The 15,426-nt window shown below is 42.2% G+C and overlaps 1 protein-coding gene and 1 non-coding gene across 2 annotated transcripts in view; both read right to left on the bottom strand.

Annotated features, from left to right (window-relative positions):
• The window catches only part of LOC145407426 (cell adhesion molecule Dscam2-like), a 43,811-nt gene extending 32,448 nt beyond the window's left edge, over positions 1 to 11,363 (bottom strand). Inside the window, exons 1-7 of the mRNA XM_080278354.1 lie at positions 11,353 to 11,363; positions 9,194 to 9,455; positions 6,852 to 6,924; positions 5,355 to 5,499; positions 4,632 to 4,783; positions 3,134 to 3,272; positions 1,254 to 1,384 (exon numbers count right to left, since the gene is read on the bottom strand). Of these exons, the coding sequence (XP_080134480.1) occupies positions 1,254 to 1,384; positions 3,134 to 3,272; positions 4,632 to 4,783; positions 5,355 to 5,499; positions 6,852 to 6,924; positions 9,194 to 9,455; positions 11,353 to 11,363 (913 nt within the window). The remainder of the gene's footprint in view (positions 1 to 1,253; positions 1,385 to 3,133; positions 3,273 to 4,631; positions 4,784 to 5,354; positions 5,500 to 6,851; positions 6,925 to 9,193; positions 9,456 to 11,352) is intronic.
• On the bottom strand, positions 5,816 to 5,934 carry LOC145407602 (5S ribosomal RNA). Its single transcript, XR_013898752.1, has one exon. It is a non-coding gene; the product is annotated as a 5S ribosomal RNA (ribosomal RNA).
• Positions 11,364 to 15,426: the final 4,063 nt, after the last annotated feature.

The raw sequence follows: 15,426 nt of genomic DNA, 5'->3' as shown, positions 1-15,426 counted from the left end.
AAGGACACCTTTAATTCGTACCACTGAAGGTTAAGATTACTATACCTGGTAGCGTACAACTTTAAAGCGAGCCATACACACACAGACGAGCCCCTCTGGTGGCCTGAAGAGGCCGGCCTCAACGAACAATGCTGTGTCCACACACGATTCAGTCGGCCTCACGTCTCCAGCTCAGTTGCAAGCGAAACGCCGTGGCGTGAGGGTGGCCGTGGACACTCCGCTGCCCACAGATGACCTGGAGCTGTATGCTATTGGGGCCGTTGCCGCGGCCTTTATTGCAATTAATAGAAAGAAGAGGAAAAAACGGACTAAATGGGCAAAAGATTGTTTGATGAGAAGGAGTAAATTGTCCCATCTGACTCTGTTGAACGTCTTCACTCCCGCACAACTGACACGAGACTGACACCTGAAAACCTGCAGTACCCCCCACACGCTCAGTTTGCCTGAACCTGACCGGAGCCTAACCACGAAAATCTGTCCGCGACAGATCCCAGGACGACCGTTGAGGCGGCCTGCGCAGGCGAATGTTCCCTACCCACACACGCCCAGGTTTGCCTGAAAGGGCCGGCCTCTTCAGGCAACCGGACGGGCTTGCCTGCGTGTGTATGGCCAGCTTGAGAAAAACTACTGGAAGGCAAATCAATACTTCTTATCTAAAGCCTCCAGGTATGTGGTTGCACGGAAAGAACTTTCTTTACTATCCTTGTCTTAGTCTAGTACAGTAGTCACACACATAGAGGAGCTGCCTAGCATGGAGTAACTGCCTACTGTACTTCCTATACAGCACGTCTTAAGTCTTCATTTGTCTAACCATTTCCTGCATGGTGTGTAAAGCCCTACATAAAATCATGAAAATAGTCTATCATTAAAAGGGAAATTCCTATCAACATAAATGTTCCCAGAGTCTGCAGTAACAGTGAGAGAGTGGACCAACCGTGAAGCCTCAGTCAGATTTCGCTGTATTCCAAGAAGCCTCTTGATACACTGCAATATGTCCAAGAAGATGAAACAATTTGGCGAGTTTAGTAACATAAATTAGGTAGATAAATTACTTAGAGAAATTAATTATACTTTATCCCTGCTGACTGCATACAGATCCTTAAAACAGATAACCACTGTAGGCTTAAGACTTGAGGGAGGGAACTTCTAAGAACTTCCCTTCCCTTCTACTCAAATGCAGCTGAGAGAGAGAGAGAGAGAGAGAGAGAGAGAGAGAGAGAGAGAGAGAGAGGGAGAGCAAACGCCACACTGACTGAGGACGTGCAGGAAGATGTGTGAGGCTGCCGTCTGCCCCTGTCTGCCGGTCACAACACAGGAGTAGCGACCAGCATCCTCGTGGCCTGCGTTTCTCACCACCAGCGTCCCGTTACCCAACACCTCCTGCCTGCAACACACCCACGTTACTATACTCCACTCACACTAACTTGGCTTACATACCACATCACGTAACTTGAACTCCGCAGTGTAACAAGAGGTACTAGAATATGATGCTAGTCACGAAGAAGTGCAATATAAGGATGTGATGCCTTAGTATTGTCATATTTAGCCACAGAGTCACAGAAAAAAACAATACAGAAGGACAGCAATATGTGTCCAATTAAGGTAAACGAAGGATAATTCATTGTTTGTGTGATTTTAGTTAAATTTTTGAAAAATTTAACAAATGCTTCATGAAAACATGCATTATGCAGGTACATCATCATCATCATCATCATCATCATCACCATCATCATCATCATCATCATCACCATCATCATATCGTCATCATCATCATCATCACCATCGCCATCATCATCATCACCATCATCATCATCATCATCATCACCACCATCATCATCATCATCATCACCATCATCATCATCACCATCACCATCATCATCACCATTACCACCATCATCATCATCATGCTCATCACCATAATTATCACCACCATCATCATCATCATCATCATTGTGACCTTTTTCCCACTTCAGAATGGAATGTGGTAGGGTTCAAAAAATATGGCACACACACACACACACACACACACACACACACACACACACACACACACATACATCATCCATCCAATCCTATGTTGCCCCATGAGGAACGTAGGAGCCCGGGGCTAGGCAAGTTGGTCCTGACATTTACGATGAGAGTGACCAGCCTCACTCATCCCTGAGTGGCATTACGTGAACAATAAACCCCGACCACCCCTTGGATATAAACCTTCACCGGCTTAATCCGATTGGAGCGCCGTACTTACCCATTAAACCACCAGGCGCCATAATATGGTTATATGGTTACCACCCAGCTTAGTAAATAGTTTCCTGGTGTACAGGAAACCATTTGGCTTGTCACTCAATGTAGTCACCCATAGGCAGAAGGAAGAGGAATGAATGAAGGAAAAAAACAAAAACAAGAGGGAGTGCAAAATAACTCGTAGGCAGAAGGGAGAGGAAAGAAGCAAGGAAAGAAAGACAGAAGAGGAAGCAGGAAGAGAGGAATGGGGAGTGCCCCCACCCACCACTCACACATACATACAAATTAGGATGAACTTTCTGTGGCTTTTTTTTTTTTTTTTTTTTTTTCAGGAAGCAGAAGGAAGGGGTAGCTCTTGCTGCGTCCCTTGTTGCCTGTACCGAAATAAATGTTGCTTGCAGGAGAGAAATTATCACCTATTTTATTATTCAGGAAAGACAAGGAAAGGGGTAATGTGGAATCTTCCCTTGTCTCGTACTCTTCTTTTAAAAATCTTGGTTATGACAGGTAGTAAACATAAATTTATCTGTGAATCCCTCTCGTGGCCTCTTATTGGAAAGTTAAGTCAGTGATGATGAGAGAACGTCACCGCCTCGTCATAACTGCTGTATATAATTTCTCTCCTTGTGACTGTATCGTTGTGCCTATGTCGATGGCATCTAAAAAAAAAAAAAAATCTCTTAACTGTATGTTTATGAATCCCTCCCGTGGCCTACTGTTGCAATGTGAACTCAGTGATGAGAGAGAGTCGCTACCTTGTCATTGCAATTGCACGTAATTTCTCACCTTGTGACTGTATCATTGTATCTATGTTGATGGCATCTATAAAAAAATAAACCTCTATTTCTACGAAATTCTGGAGGTTATAGAAGTGGTGGTTGAAAATTACCTGAGTGATGACGGTAGGGGGTCGCCCCCTCGTCGCCAGGTAATGGTGGGGGCGGGATAACCCCCTGCGGGACACCACAGATGCACGTCCTCATCCGCCACGGAGGTTACGTTTGGCATGGCGCGTACGAAGGGGGGACCTGAGGGGGGGAAGGAAGGGAAATGAGTCGTTTGGTGAAGAGATTCAGTTGGGGAGATGATGTGAAATGAGATAATGTGAGAAATGGATTATGTGAGAGGAGAACATGGCAGCTGAAGGACAGAGAAGATGTACTGTATGTCTGTCCTAGAGCGACTGATTGACTGGAAAAAGATAAGCTGATAAAGTTCATTGCAACATATGTATGGTCTTTGACAGCTAGACCTATACACTATACTCCGTTCACTTTACCTTGGCCTAAAACTGCTACCACCTTGTCTTGAACGTTGGGTTATAGCAACAGATTGACCTTAGATTATATGGTGCTAGTCACGAAGAAGTGCTACAGGAAGTATCAAGAGGCACTGTATTGTCTTTCCCTGCCACTGAGCTATGTGAAATAAGCTGCAAAAGGGTTAAAATTTGGGCCAAGTTAAAGTGAACGAATTATAGCCAGAAAACTTCCTCATCAGCTTCCGTTACCATAATCACTCACTTTATCAAATTTTCACCGATAAACATGTAGATCGGTCGTGGAAAATACATGGGGCAGGGCAGCTTGATGACCCGTGTATTTAACTTAACCATGAACATTTACTGTCACGTACCGTCCTTGGAGACAGAAGGCTGACCAATGAAAGAAGGAATGTAATTTTAGAGATACTGCCACGCTGCTGGCTTGACGTAGTGACGAGAGAGGGATCGTGGCTGACTACATTGACCCCTTCACAGTGAGGTGGGAATCGGTTATGTTGGAGCAATTTTTTTTATGAAAGGAGGTCACCCGTAATTAGGTGTATGGAATTTTTTTCCTTCCTTTTTACTGCTATTGTATGAAAAAAAAAAAAAAAATCATTTGTGTACACCAGGGTAAAGCGTGGAATCACAATGTCATGGTCTTGAGGAGGCGATTTGTTTGTGGCCACCCTTTCCTAATTTCAGACGTCTGGCCATAGATAAGTAGATAGAAACACAGAAAGATGAATGGATAGATACAGACAGATCGATGGGCAGACACAAAGAACGATAGATAGATAGGTAGACACAAAGACAGATAGGTAGATAGATAGACAGATAAATGGCTAGACAGACAGTGATAGATACAAAGACAGATAGATAGATAGATAGAAAGATAGATAAATAGATAGACAAAGACAGACAGACAGATAGATAGACATGTAGATAGATAGATAGATGGATGGATAGACAGAAAAGGGTTAGAAATGTCTTCCCCAGAATATACACACGTGGCTCAGGGTAGGATAAGTTAGGCTGGGATGATGGTGATGATGATGGTGGGTGTGGTAGTGATGACTATGATGATGACAACAATGGACTCAAGAAACACAAGCTAACTCACCGTAAACATTGAGTCTGGCTGAGTGCGCCTGGGAGCCGTGCGTGTTGTGTGCCGTGCAGGTGTACGTGCCACCTTCACGTACCGTCACGGCGCTCAAGTTCACGTGGCTCACTACCTCCCCCAGGGCCGTGCGGAAGCTGCCCACCGTCGTCCTAAACACGGGGAGAAAGCACAGTACACTTGAACACTTTGTAAACACTCTGCCGCTCCTATGACTCACTCGCAGTTGGAAAGGAAAAATATTAAAACTGTCCTAACCACGAAAATATTAGCTGCACGCTTGTCCTGAACACGGGTAGAAAGTAGAGTGCATTTTAATACTTTCTAAACACTCTGTATCTCTCATAACTCACTCTCAGCTGAATCAAGTCCCCTGAAGTTGGCTGGAGAAGGAAAATATTAAAACCATCCTAATCATGAAATTTTGACCCCATTCCGTTTCCAGGGCTGCGTGAAAACCGCTCCCTCATGTTCTGAAGACAGGGGGAAATGATGAACAGTTCTGAACATTTCCATTTTCCTATCGTTCATATCATAAGCGCTTTTCCAGAATTCATGGCACCTCTAAGGATCTGCCAGGATGAGTGGCACTGTTTTGGTACACGAAGCACCGCCTATGGTCTCGGTAGAGTTGTTATGCGTGTCTCAGTATGCTTCGTTCACGGTGCCTTAGTGTTTCGTACATTGTGGACATACTTTTTGTTTATTTATTTACTAGTGTACCTGTGTGATGGCAGGAGGGGCTGGTGGTCGCGTGTCCAGGTAATGACAGGTACAGGTGACCCCATGGCGGAGCATTTGAGGGACACAGGATCCCCAGGGGTCACTGTCTGCTCGATGGGCGTGTACCGCAGCTGGGGGGCAGACTCTGGTGGCGAGTAGAAAGCTTAGATCACACAAGGCATGATGACGATAATAATAATAGTAATAATAATAACAACAACAAAACAACAACAATAATAATAATAATAATAATAATAATAATAATAATAATATTAATAATAATAATAATAATAATAAAAATAATAATAACAGTAATAGTAATAATAATAATAATAATAATCATCATTTTTTCATTCATTGCCAGACGCCATGTACCCCAGACGGGGCGGCCAAGGGCTTAGAGTTAATTGTTTTTACAGGGAGGGGCACTAATCCTCCACCAACCCCATTTGACGTAGGGATGCCAACAGCATCTGGTGTTCCCAGGCGGTCACCCATCCAAGTACTAACCAGACCCAACGTTGCTTAACTTCGCTGATCGAACGGGAAGCGGTGTACTCAACGTGGTATGGCCGTTAATGATAATAATAATAATAATAATAAAAGTCCCACTTCTACAGCTACAACTACTGCTACTACTATTACAGCTACTACCACCACCACCACCGCCACTACTGCTACTACTACTACTACTAGTGCTACTACTACTATGAAGAAGAGAAGCCTTAGATTAATGCCTGTTTGGTGTATGGGTGTCATTAAGGCATAGATAAAATATAATAGTAATTGGCAGGTAATACGAAGCTAATTGATAAGGAAAAAATACCACCACAAAATATAACGTGAGAAAGAGCCAGGATTCCGGGGGCTTGACTGATGAGTGAATGAGTGTCTGGCCCATTTTCCACTGGGGATACCGTTGATGGTTCTCTCTCTCTCTCTCTCTCTCTCTCTCTCTCTCTCTCTCTCTCTCTCTCTCTCTCTCTCTCCATGCTAAGACGGGTATGAGAGGCTAGGAGGATAATGATGATGATAATGACTAAGTAGATACACACCTGAATAAACAAACTCCTGCTCACCTATCTCAATGCCATATCATCTTTTCTTAATTAAAGGTAGGCCAGGTGAGCATACAGCCTAATGACTTTTTTTTTTCTTTATGTGCTCGACTCTGGGCATAGGCTTCACAGCCTGCTCCCGAGGCCCAGTAGTCCTCCTACACACCATACACCTCTACATGTCACCACTTCGGCGCTAACACCCACCGTCCATATTGGATACATGCCACAGTTTGTCTCATAAGGGACTGGTGTATTTGTATTAGCAGGGGTATTTTTATGACATGTCGGCAGGTCTTCTGGTAGATCAGTAAAGTCTGCTTTGTATGAAATTCAAATCCTTAAACTGTACCCTGCCCCAGCGGGGATTTGAACCTGGGTCCGGTAGGACCGCAGGCCACTTCTACCGATTGAGCCACCACCTCCCTACTGGACCTACCTGTGTGGGAATAATGCGACAGGCCCAAGTCCCTCGAGGCTCGTCTTAACCCCTTGCCGGCTGCACTTGACACCTGACGGGAAGAAAATGTGTGAAAATGGTACAAGGATTCGAGAGTCCTTTCCCTGAGGCACTGTAAGTCCTTCTACGTACCACATACTTTCCCATGTCACCAATTCGGCGCTAATACCCACTGCCTGTCCTGAATACACGCGGGTGAGGCTGGTACAAAAAATTCGATGGTCTATTCCCTGAGGCGCAGTAGCCCTCGTGCGTGCCACACACCATCACATGTCACCACCTCAGCGCTTATACCCACCGTCCGTACTGAATACAAACGAAGACTGTCTCAGGTCTTCTGTGATGATATTAGTAAGATTAGATAACATATGAAAATAACTGAGTATTTTTGGTAGCTTTTGTATTTATTTACCATCATTCTTTATCAGTCTCTCTTATTGCACACTCGTAGGGCACTTTTCCATCTCTTATATTTACCTTTGACCTTTCCTTATCCTGGCGTATTTTTTGATAAGCTTGTTTCTATTGACAGGCGATAGCATTTGACTTGAGACAGCATCCTGGTTCTGAAGGGGTTAATGAAGACTATAACAACTCTTTAGTTCGAAAACATAATAATAATAATAATAATAATAATAATAATAATAATAATAGTAATAATAATAATGACAACTATAATAGCTAGAACACCGTAAGATTCTCCAAGGACAATTTTCATAAAGAAAAACTTCCCACAACCCTAGCCTTGAGAAAATTAGTTGTCATCCGGAATATCAGAAAAGTCTCAGTTTTGGAGCCAAGGCGATCACGGGGAATAACCAACCGATTGGAAGCATACTCCTTGCCGCACTGCGTCCACCTTAAGGCTGTATTGTTGTAATACTTCAGCTGGCTGGCTTAAGAGGTGTCTGAGATAGCGTCAAGGAATTAGTTTTATTTTATTTTTTTATTTCTCAATTTTTTCCCATCCTGAATAATATCCAGTAACCTGATCAAAGGATTGCCATCATAATTGGCCAGAAGAAGCTGCCAGCTGCCCGAAATCTCACGCATATGCTATACTTTCTTCACTTTGATTTGGCCTCAAATTGCCATCTCTCCATCTTGAATGCTGAGCTATAACACTAGATTAACACTATGATAAGGTGCTAGTCACGAAGAAGTGCTATAGAAAGCATCAGCAGGGCTGTAGTAATGCCACTGTGTGCCAGTGACTTACGGAAATTAAGCTGACAAAAGGACGAAAATCTGGGCCAAGTGAAGGTGAGCGGACTAGAGTCAACGAGCAATTTTGCTTCCTTGAGATAAACATGAAGCTTGGAAGAAACCATTTATAGTGAAGAGAGAAAAATCTCTTAATTACTCTTTTCACAAACGTCTCTCTAATTAAGCAGGAAAATTCACAAAAGCGTTTATTTAGGCAGGAAAATTCACAGACGTTTCTCAAAGTAAGCAGGAAATTTCACAAACGTTTCTCAAATTAAGGACGAAAATTCACAAACATTTCTCTATGCAGGAAAATTCACAAACGTTTCCTCTAATAAAGTAGGAAAATTCATTTTTTTTTTTTTTTCCCTAATTAAGCAGGAAAATTTACAAACGTTTTCCTAATTATGCAGGAAAAATCACAGACGTTTCTCTAAGCAGGAAATTCATAAATGTTTCTCTAATTAAGCAAGAAAATCCACAAATGTTTCCCTAATTAAGCAGGAAAATTAAAAAAAAAATCCTCTAATTAAGCAGGAAATTTCACAAACGTTTTCTCTAACTAAGCAGGAGAATTCACAAACGTTTCCCTAATGATGCAGGAAAATTCACAATAATTTCTCTAAGCAGGAAAATTTACACACTATTCTCTAATTAAGCAGTAAAACTCACAGACGTTTTCTCTAATTATGCAGGAAAATTAACAAACATTTCTCTGAGCAGGAATATCCATAAACGTTTCTCAAATTAAGCAGGAAAATTTACAAACGTTTCTCCAACTAAGCAGGGAAATTCACAAACGTTTCTCTAAGCAGAAAATTATCAAACGTTTCTCTAAGCAGAAAATTCACAAACGTTTCTATAATTATGCAGGGGAATTCCCAAACGTTTCTCTAATTAAGCAGGAAAATTTATAAACGTTTCTCTATGCAGGAAATTTCACAAACGTTTCTCTAATTGAGCAGAAAAATTTACAAACGTTTATCTACTGAAACAGAAAAATTCACAAACGTTTATCTACTGAAGCAAGAAAATTCACAAACGTTTTTCTAATTAAGCAGGAAAATTAAAAGATAAAATACAAATCTAGCCAGTGATATAAACACTGAATTCACCTTGGTCTCATCCACACTGAAGCCAGCACCATCAGGAAACTCCTCATTGTATAGGTCTTCCAAGTCACCCTGCTCCATACCATCCACTTCCAGACCACTTCCTCTACCGTGACCTCGCGACCTGTGACCTGTTGCCTCCTGCTGACCTCTTGTTTCCTGCTGACTGCATGACCCTTCACCTCCCTCTGCGTGACTGACGGTATGGGTAGACAGGATGGCACTGGGGGTCACGCTACTGGCAGCCTGGTTGTGTGCGTTCATCCTGGTGAAGAGAATACGGTTAGTGTTAGAGAAGGAGGAGGAAGAAGAGGAGGAGGAAGTAGTGGAAGAGGAAGAAGAAGAAGAGGAAGACGAAGAGGAGGAGGAGAAAATGCAGAAGACGAAGAAGAAGAGGGGGAGGAGAAGACGAAGAAAAATTATTAGATGAATGCCAGTCGATTACAGGTGGATTATTAAGATGGACAACCAAGGTGTTAAAATCTCAGCCTTCCCCTACAACAAGAACCACACTAGTCATTGTTCCACCCAGGTCCCTAATGATAAGGCTGGGTGAAGAGGGACTAGGAGGAAACAGATTGAGGCCATCCGTCTGCACCGGCTCAAGAAACAACCTCCGGATCTTTCAGTTGCGAGTTGCACATGTTAACCACCGCACCACCATCTACCCCTAGGTTAAGGCTACAGTATTTTCATAAGGTTATCTTCAACACTTGGTCTTTTTTTTTTTTTTTTAAGCTACATATTTGATGCCCTTTCATTTATTACTTTATTGAAGGATGGGGATGTATAAATTAAGTAAGCCTGGGGATGAACATTCCGCAGAATTATTATACAGAGTGCATAATGAAAAACATGGGAAAAACAGACTTGCATTACATACCTCTTCTATCTTGGCGCTCGATACAGTGGTCTGTCCTACATGCATATATATATACATATATTTTTTTTATCTTATTACTTAGGGATCCAGCCGTGAATTTCGAAAGATTGAATAATGAGTGAATGGATGTATAACCCGTGTAACGAGGAGCTTTGTTAATAAGTTCCTGTTTGAGTGAATTCCTGTTCCTGGATCCTGCCCACACAATACGATAGCGGGAGATGAGGTGATGATGATGATGATGATGATGATGATGATAATGATGATGTTTCAGTATTCCCCATTTAACTCTCTCTCTCTCTCTCTCTCTCTCTCTCTCTCTCTGACAAACGGATTTCTGTCTTCCAAAACAAATAAAGATCGGGAACATTCCCTTTGACCCCCGAAAATAAAACGTAGAGTTATCAAATCAAAATCATCGCGAGTCTCCCCTCCAGTGACTGAAAGTTCCTCGTTTTCTCTAATACGATTACGTCCCACACGAGAGAGAGAGAGAGAGAGAGAGAGAGAGAGAGAGAGATTTGTTCGTAAGTCGGTCCCTTGAATCTTAAATGTTTCAATACCGGAGATTCGGTAAGAGAGGGCGGCATCAAAGCGTGATATCGCAAACAATATTATGCTACGATAGCCGGTCTCTTAGTATGGGCATAGCTGAAACGCATCAAAATAAATAAATGAATAAGTAAATGAATAATTACATAGATAAATAACCCACATAAAGAAAGACTTAAGCTGATATTTGCAAGCTAAAAGAGATAAGGCGTTAGCTGTCTCGAAGCATTCTCTGAAACCAAACCAAACAGCTTTTTCGTCTGTTTCGAACTCGATCGAGGCCGAGTGAAACGAGATCCACCCATCGCAAGAATTCAGAATTAGAGAATCTTTTGAACGGTAAGCATCCTGTTATAGATCGTTTCTGGAATCCATTCATACTGTAAAATATCAGTGCATGTCATCAGTTTTATACAGGTTAGAGGTTTTCTGTTGAGGAAAATGGTAGATATAATTCCCTCTATAAATTCAAAACCAGGCCATTATACTGACAGGTTTTATTAGCCAAGAGAGTTTATAACTTTGCGGATTAGAAGGGTGCTCTTATGTAGTTATAAAACCCGTATTTCACTGAGGAAAAACTGAATTTCTGGGGCATCACTGTAAATATCGACGCTGACGAGAAGCCTACACGTGGTGGTACTGTGTACCACAAGGGGGCGCCGGATCCCTACACCGTGTATGAACTGTACTGGAGGTGTAGGACGACCTCACCGAAATTGTTTACCTGTGGTCCATGGGTGTGGTCGATGTGACAGATAGGGGTTAACAACAGCAATAACCATAAATAGAACCTACTCATTTAATCTCTTCCTGCGTTTGTATGCTTGGTTTAAGAACTATTACAATATTAAGAGAGCCAGAGACTAACGAGGAGAGTATATGTGAGCGAGATGGAGAGGGGGGAGTGGGAGGGGGAGGCCAAGGATGAGATGGAGGGATGGAGTGGAGAGTTATATGAGAGAGGGGTGTGTGAGCTGGGAGCAGGGCAGTGAAACGGCGGGGGACAGGGCCACATGGAGGAGATTTGTTCGTGGCCACCCCTGGATTAAGGCGTCTAGCAATAGATAGATAGATAGGCAGACAATAAAGATTATCCATGTAGGAGAATAATCTGTTGTAACCTACTGTAGCTTAATCTAACTTAATCTGCCAAAAACTAAATTTATCGATTAGTGTAGGCTCCCAGGCAGGTCTGAGAGAGAGAGAGAGAGAGAGAGAGAGAGAGAGAGAGAGAGCAAAATAGCGAGGAAATGCAATTGAAATCCTCTGTTTCGTGATGCCCATTAACAACATATTTTCCCTTCACTGCTTCTGGCTTACACTATGGGGCCAGGATTTCAGGAGCTTGAATGCCATGTAGATGGGTGAGTGGCCCATTTCACTGGATATGCTGACAGTTCTGCCACTTCCCTACGTTGTCTTTCATGGTTTCTGCATCAGATCTCACTCCATCATCCAGGGAGTAAAAAACGTGATGGTGATGCTGGTGATGATGATGATGATGATGGTGATGGTGGTGATGATGATGGTGATGGTGATAATGATGATGATGATGGTCATAATGATGATGGTGATGGTGATACCGATGATGATGATGGTAATCATGGTGATGGCGATGGTGCTTCTACTGATGATGATGGTGATTATGGTGATGATGATGATGATGATGATGATGATGATGATGATTGATGATGATGATGATGATTTATCCTTGCAGTGTCAGTGACTAGCAGTGTGACTAGCAAGGGCGCCTCCACCTCACAAGATTGATGGAGTGTGAGTCTCGGGGCAAAACAGTGAAGAGCGAGCACAAGGGTGGGTGAGTCTTGGCTTAGTTCCTTGTTCATGGGGTCGTATGTACAGGTGGGTTTGCTGATTACGTGACACCTCTTCCATAGCGACTTATTCCGCACATCACACCTCAGTATCCCCTTGACTGGTTGTGACTTAATAATGCCGGTATTAAAGATAAGGAAATAATATATAAGAAAATGTTAAGGGGTATGGAAAATAAATTGCTAAGGAAAAGGTGTTAGGGAGTCTTCTATGCGACCTCGAATATTTCCCTTATATATATATATATATATATATATATATATATATATATATATATATATATATATATATATATATATATAATATTCATCATCATCATCATCATCATCATCATCCTGACCTTTCCCACCCAAGGGCAGGGTGAGGAGTAGCACGTCCAAACAGCACAAACTTGCCCAATCCAAATAGGCCACACTTACATTCACTCATCATTCATGCCCCAGGAATCCTGGCTCCACCGGATACGCCGAAAACATTCACCACATTCTGCAGCTTCGCACAAACGTATCCGATTGCGTCAATCCGGACGCTGACATGCTCACAAGGGGTGCCAAAATTCCAGATCATGCACTTCTCCTCACAAAATTCATCCAGCCAGCTCGATCTCCTGTCAGTTCCCTAGCCTCACCGACTTCCAAACCTCTCTTCCTCACACACACATCCACCATATCTCTCCACCTTCTCTTTGGCCAGCCTCGCCTCCTCCCTCCTTCCAAATCGCCCAGGTATACCTTTTTCACCACTCTATTGTTATCCATTCTTTCCACATGACCATACCATCTCAGGACACTCTCTTCGATATCTGGTGTCCACCGACTTCCTCACTCCACACCTTTCATATATATATATATATATATATATATATATATATATATATATATATATATTGTTACATAGCCTATGATTTCATCATCCTTTGCGTAATTCTAACGTACAGTATGCTGCATGTTTGATCACGAGCGTGTTCTACCTCACTCCCCCCTTCTACCCTTATAGTAAAATAAGTCGTTCTTTCTGTTGATCAGAGCAGGATTGTCAACTCTTTGTCCCCATGGCTTCATTTGCGCGTCCTTCTTACAAGTTGTATCAAGCTCTGCCGGCCCCTATATAATGAGCTCAGTCTCTGCATTATTGCCACTTAGATCTACTCCTCATTTTGTTCACATCTCTGTCCTCCCCTGTACAGTTGTTATTATTGTGAGTGCTCAGGAAGTCTCCAACCATCTAGCAGCTGTGTAATTTGAGTATAACTGTTATTGCATTTTTTCTTGTACTGTATAGCATAAGGTGTTAATTCTTAGGCCTAGTAAGGTTTTTGTGATTCATGTGTTTTGGGTGTCAGCCCTTATTAATAATATTTTGTATCTGTAATAATATAACTTGCATTCACTGAGTATTATCTGGTATTTCATTTTATCAGGGCTGACTTAGATAAATTTACTCTTGCTTATTTCGTGTTAATAGAGGCTATTGCAGTTAACCATATATTTAACCTGTTTTTTGCCATTACATTATCCTTATGAGTCCTGAATGTTTTGTTGTTAGTTTGAGCATTAAACTTTAACTTGTAATTTTACCTAACCTTTTTGTTTTGAAGCTGGAACTTTGCGGGACAGTAGTGATTTTTAGTATTCTCACTTAAAGTGTTCATTATCTTTCTCTTTTCCGTAACAATATATATATATATATATATATATATATATATCTATCTATATATATATATATATATATATATATATATATATAGAGAGAGAGAGAGAGAGAGAGAGAGAGAGAGATAGATAGATAGATAGATAGATAGGTAGGTAGATAGATATAGATATAGATATATATATATTATACTTTGAGTTTGTCATCAATCAGAATTTTTGCATCAGGGCTAGGAGAGGTCAGAGATCAAGCCAATTCGATTCATGCCGATTCGAGCCAATTCGAGATAGTCTGAGGCCGGCATTCTCGCCTGATAAGGATGATCCCAAACACCTTTTCCTAAGCACTTATTTTACATACTAGACCTTGCTGCCCTCCATGTTACAAAAATCCTTCCAATTTCGCCATACTGCATAAATAGCCTAGAAAAGGATATAAACCAGCCATATCCCAAAATGTATTGCTTAAGAAGAGGTCTAAGGGAACATCCTTAACCGACAAGAATGCCAGATCTTGTCGTCTTCTCCATCTGTCACCTTCTTCCTTTCTTAGATTTATTTCTTAAAAGTACATTCTCCTTCTTCACTAAACTGCTTTATCAGGCTTATTTTTACCCATTGTCTGCCTCCTCATTCGTCTAAGTCTTTTATTCACTCCTTTTCCTCTCCCTCTTTTTCTTTTTCTTCTTCCTCCTCCTCCTTTTCTTTCTCCTCCTCCTCCTCCTCTTCTTCTTCTTCTGCACCCTTTTCCTTCATATAGCCTTCCTTTCTTCTCCTCACTATCATTTTGTAATCTATTATCCTTTATTTCTTAATCAACTCTCTCTCTCTCTCTCTCTCTCTCTCTCTCTCTCTCTCTCACACACACACACACACACACACACACACACACACACACACACACACAGCAGCTACCAAGGAAAACAGACGTGGGCCGACAGCGCTCCATACCGAGCCAGCACGGCCAGTGGCATTACCTAAATTAGTCAAGAGTGAGAGCAGTGGAAATGAGTTATTTAAGAGGAGCCTGTGGAGTCACATGGAGAGACAGGCTGACGAATGAGGATATAAAGGAGCGTTGTGGTGTGGATGTGGATGTGATAGGAAGCGTTATGAGGAACACGCTGAGGTGGTATGGCCACGTGGAGAGCATAGAAGGTGAAAGACTGACGAAGAGAGTGTATGTGAGTGAGGTGGAGGGGGGAAAAGGGAGGGGGAGGCCGAGGATGAGATGAAGGGATGGGGTGGAGAGGTATATGAGAGAGGGGGGTGTGAGTTGGAAGCAGGACAGTGAAATGGCGGGGGACAGGGCG

Source organism: Coenobita brevimanus, chromosome 73 (genome assembly GCF_032717465.1).
Source record: "Coenobita brevimanus isolate Jiangsu-jjx chromosome 73, ASM3271746v2, whole genome shotgun sequence".
Classification (NCBI taxonomy): domain Eukaryota; kingdom Metazoa; phylum Arthropoda; class Malacostraca; order Decapoda; family Coenobitidae; genus Coenobita; species Coenobita brevimanus.
Note: the sequence above shows the minus strand (reverse complement) of the source record. Positions and strands in the feature narration are given on the sequence as shown.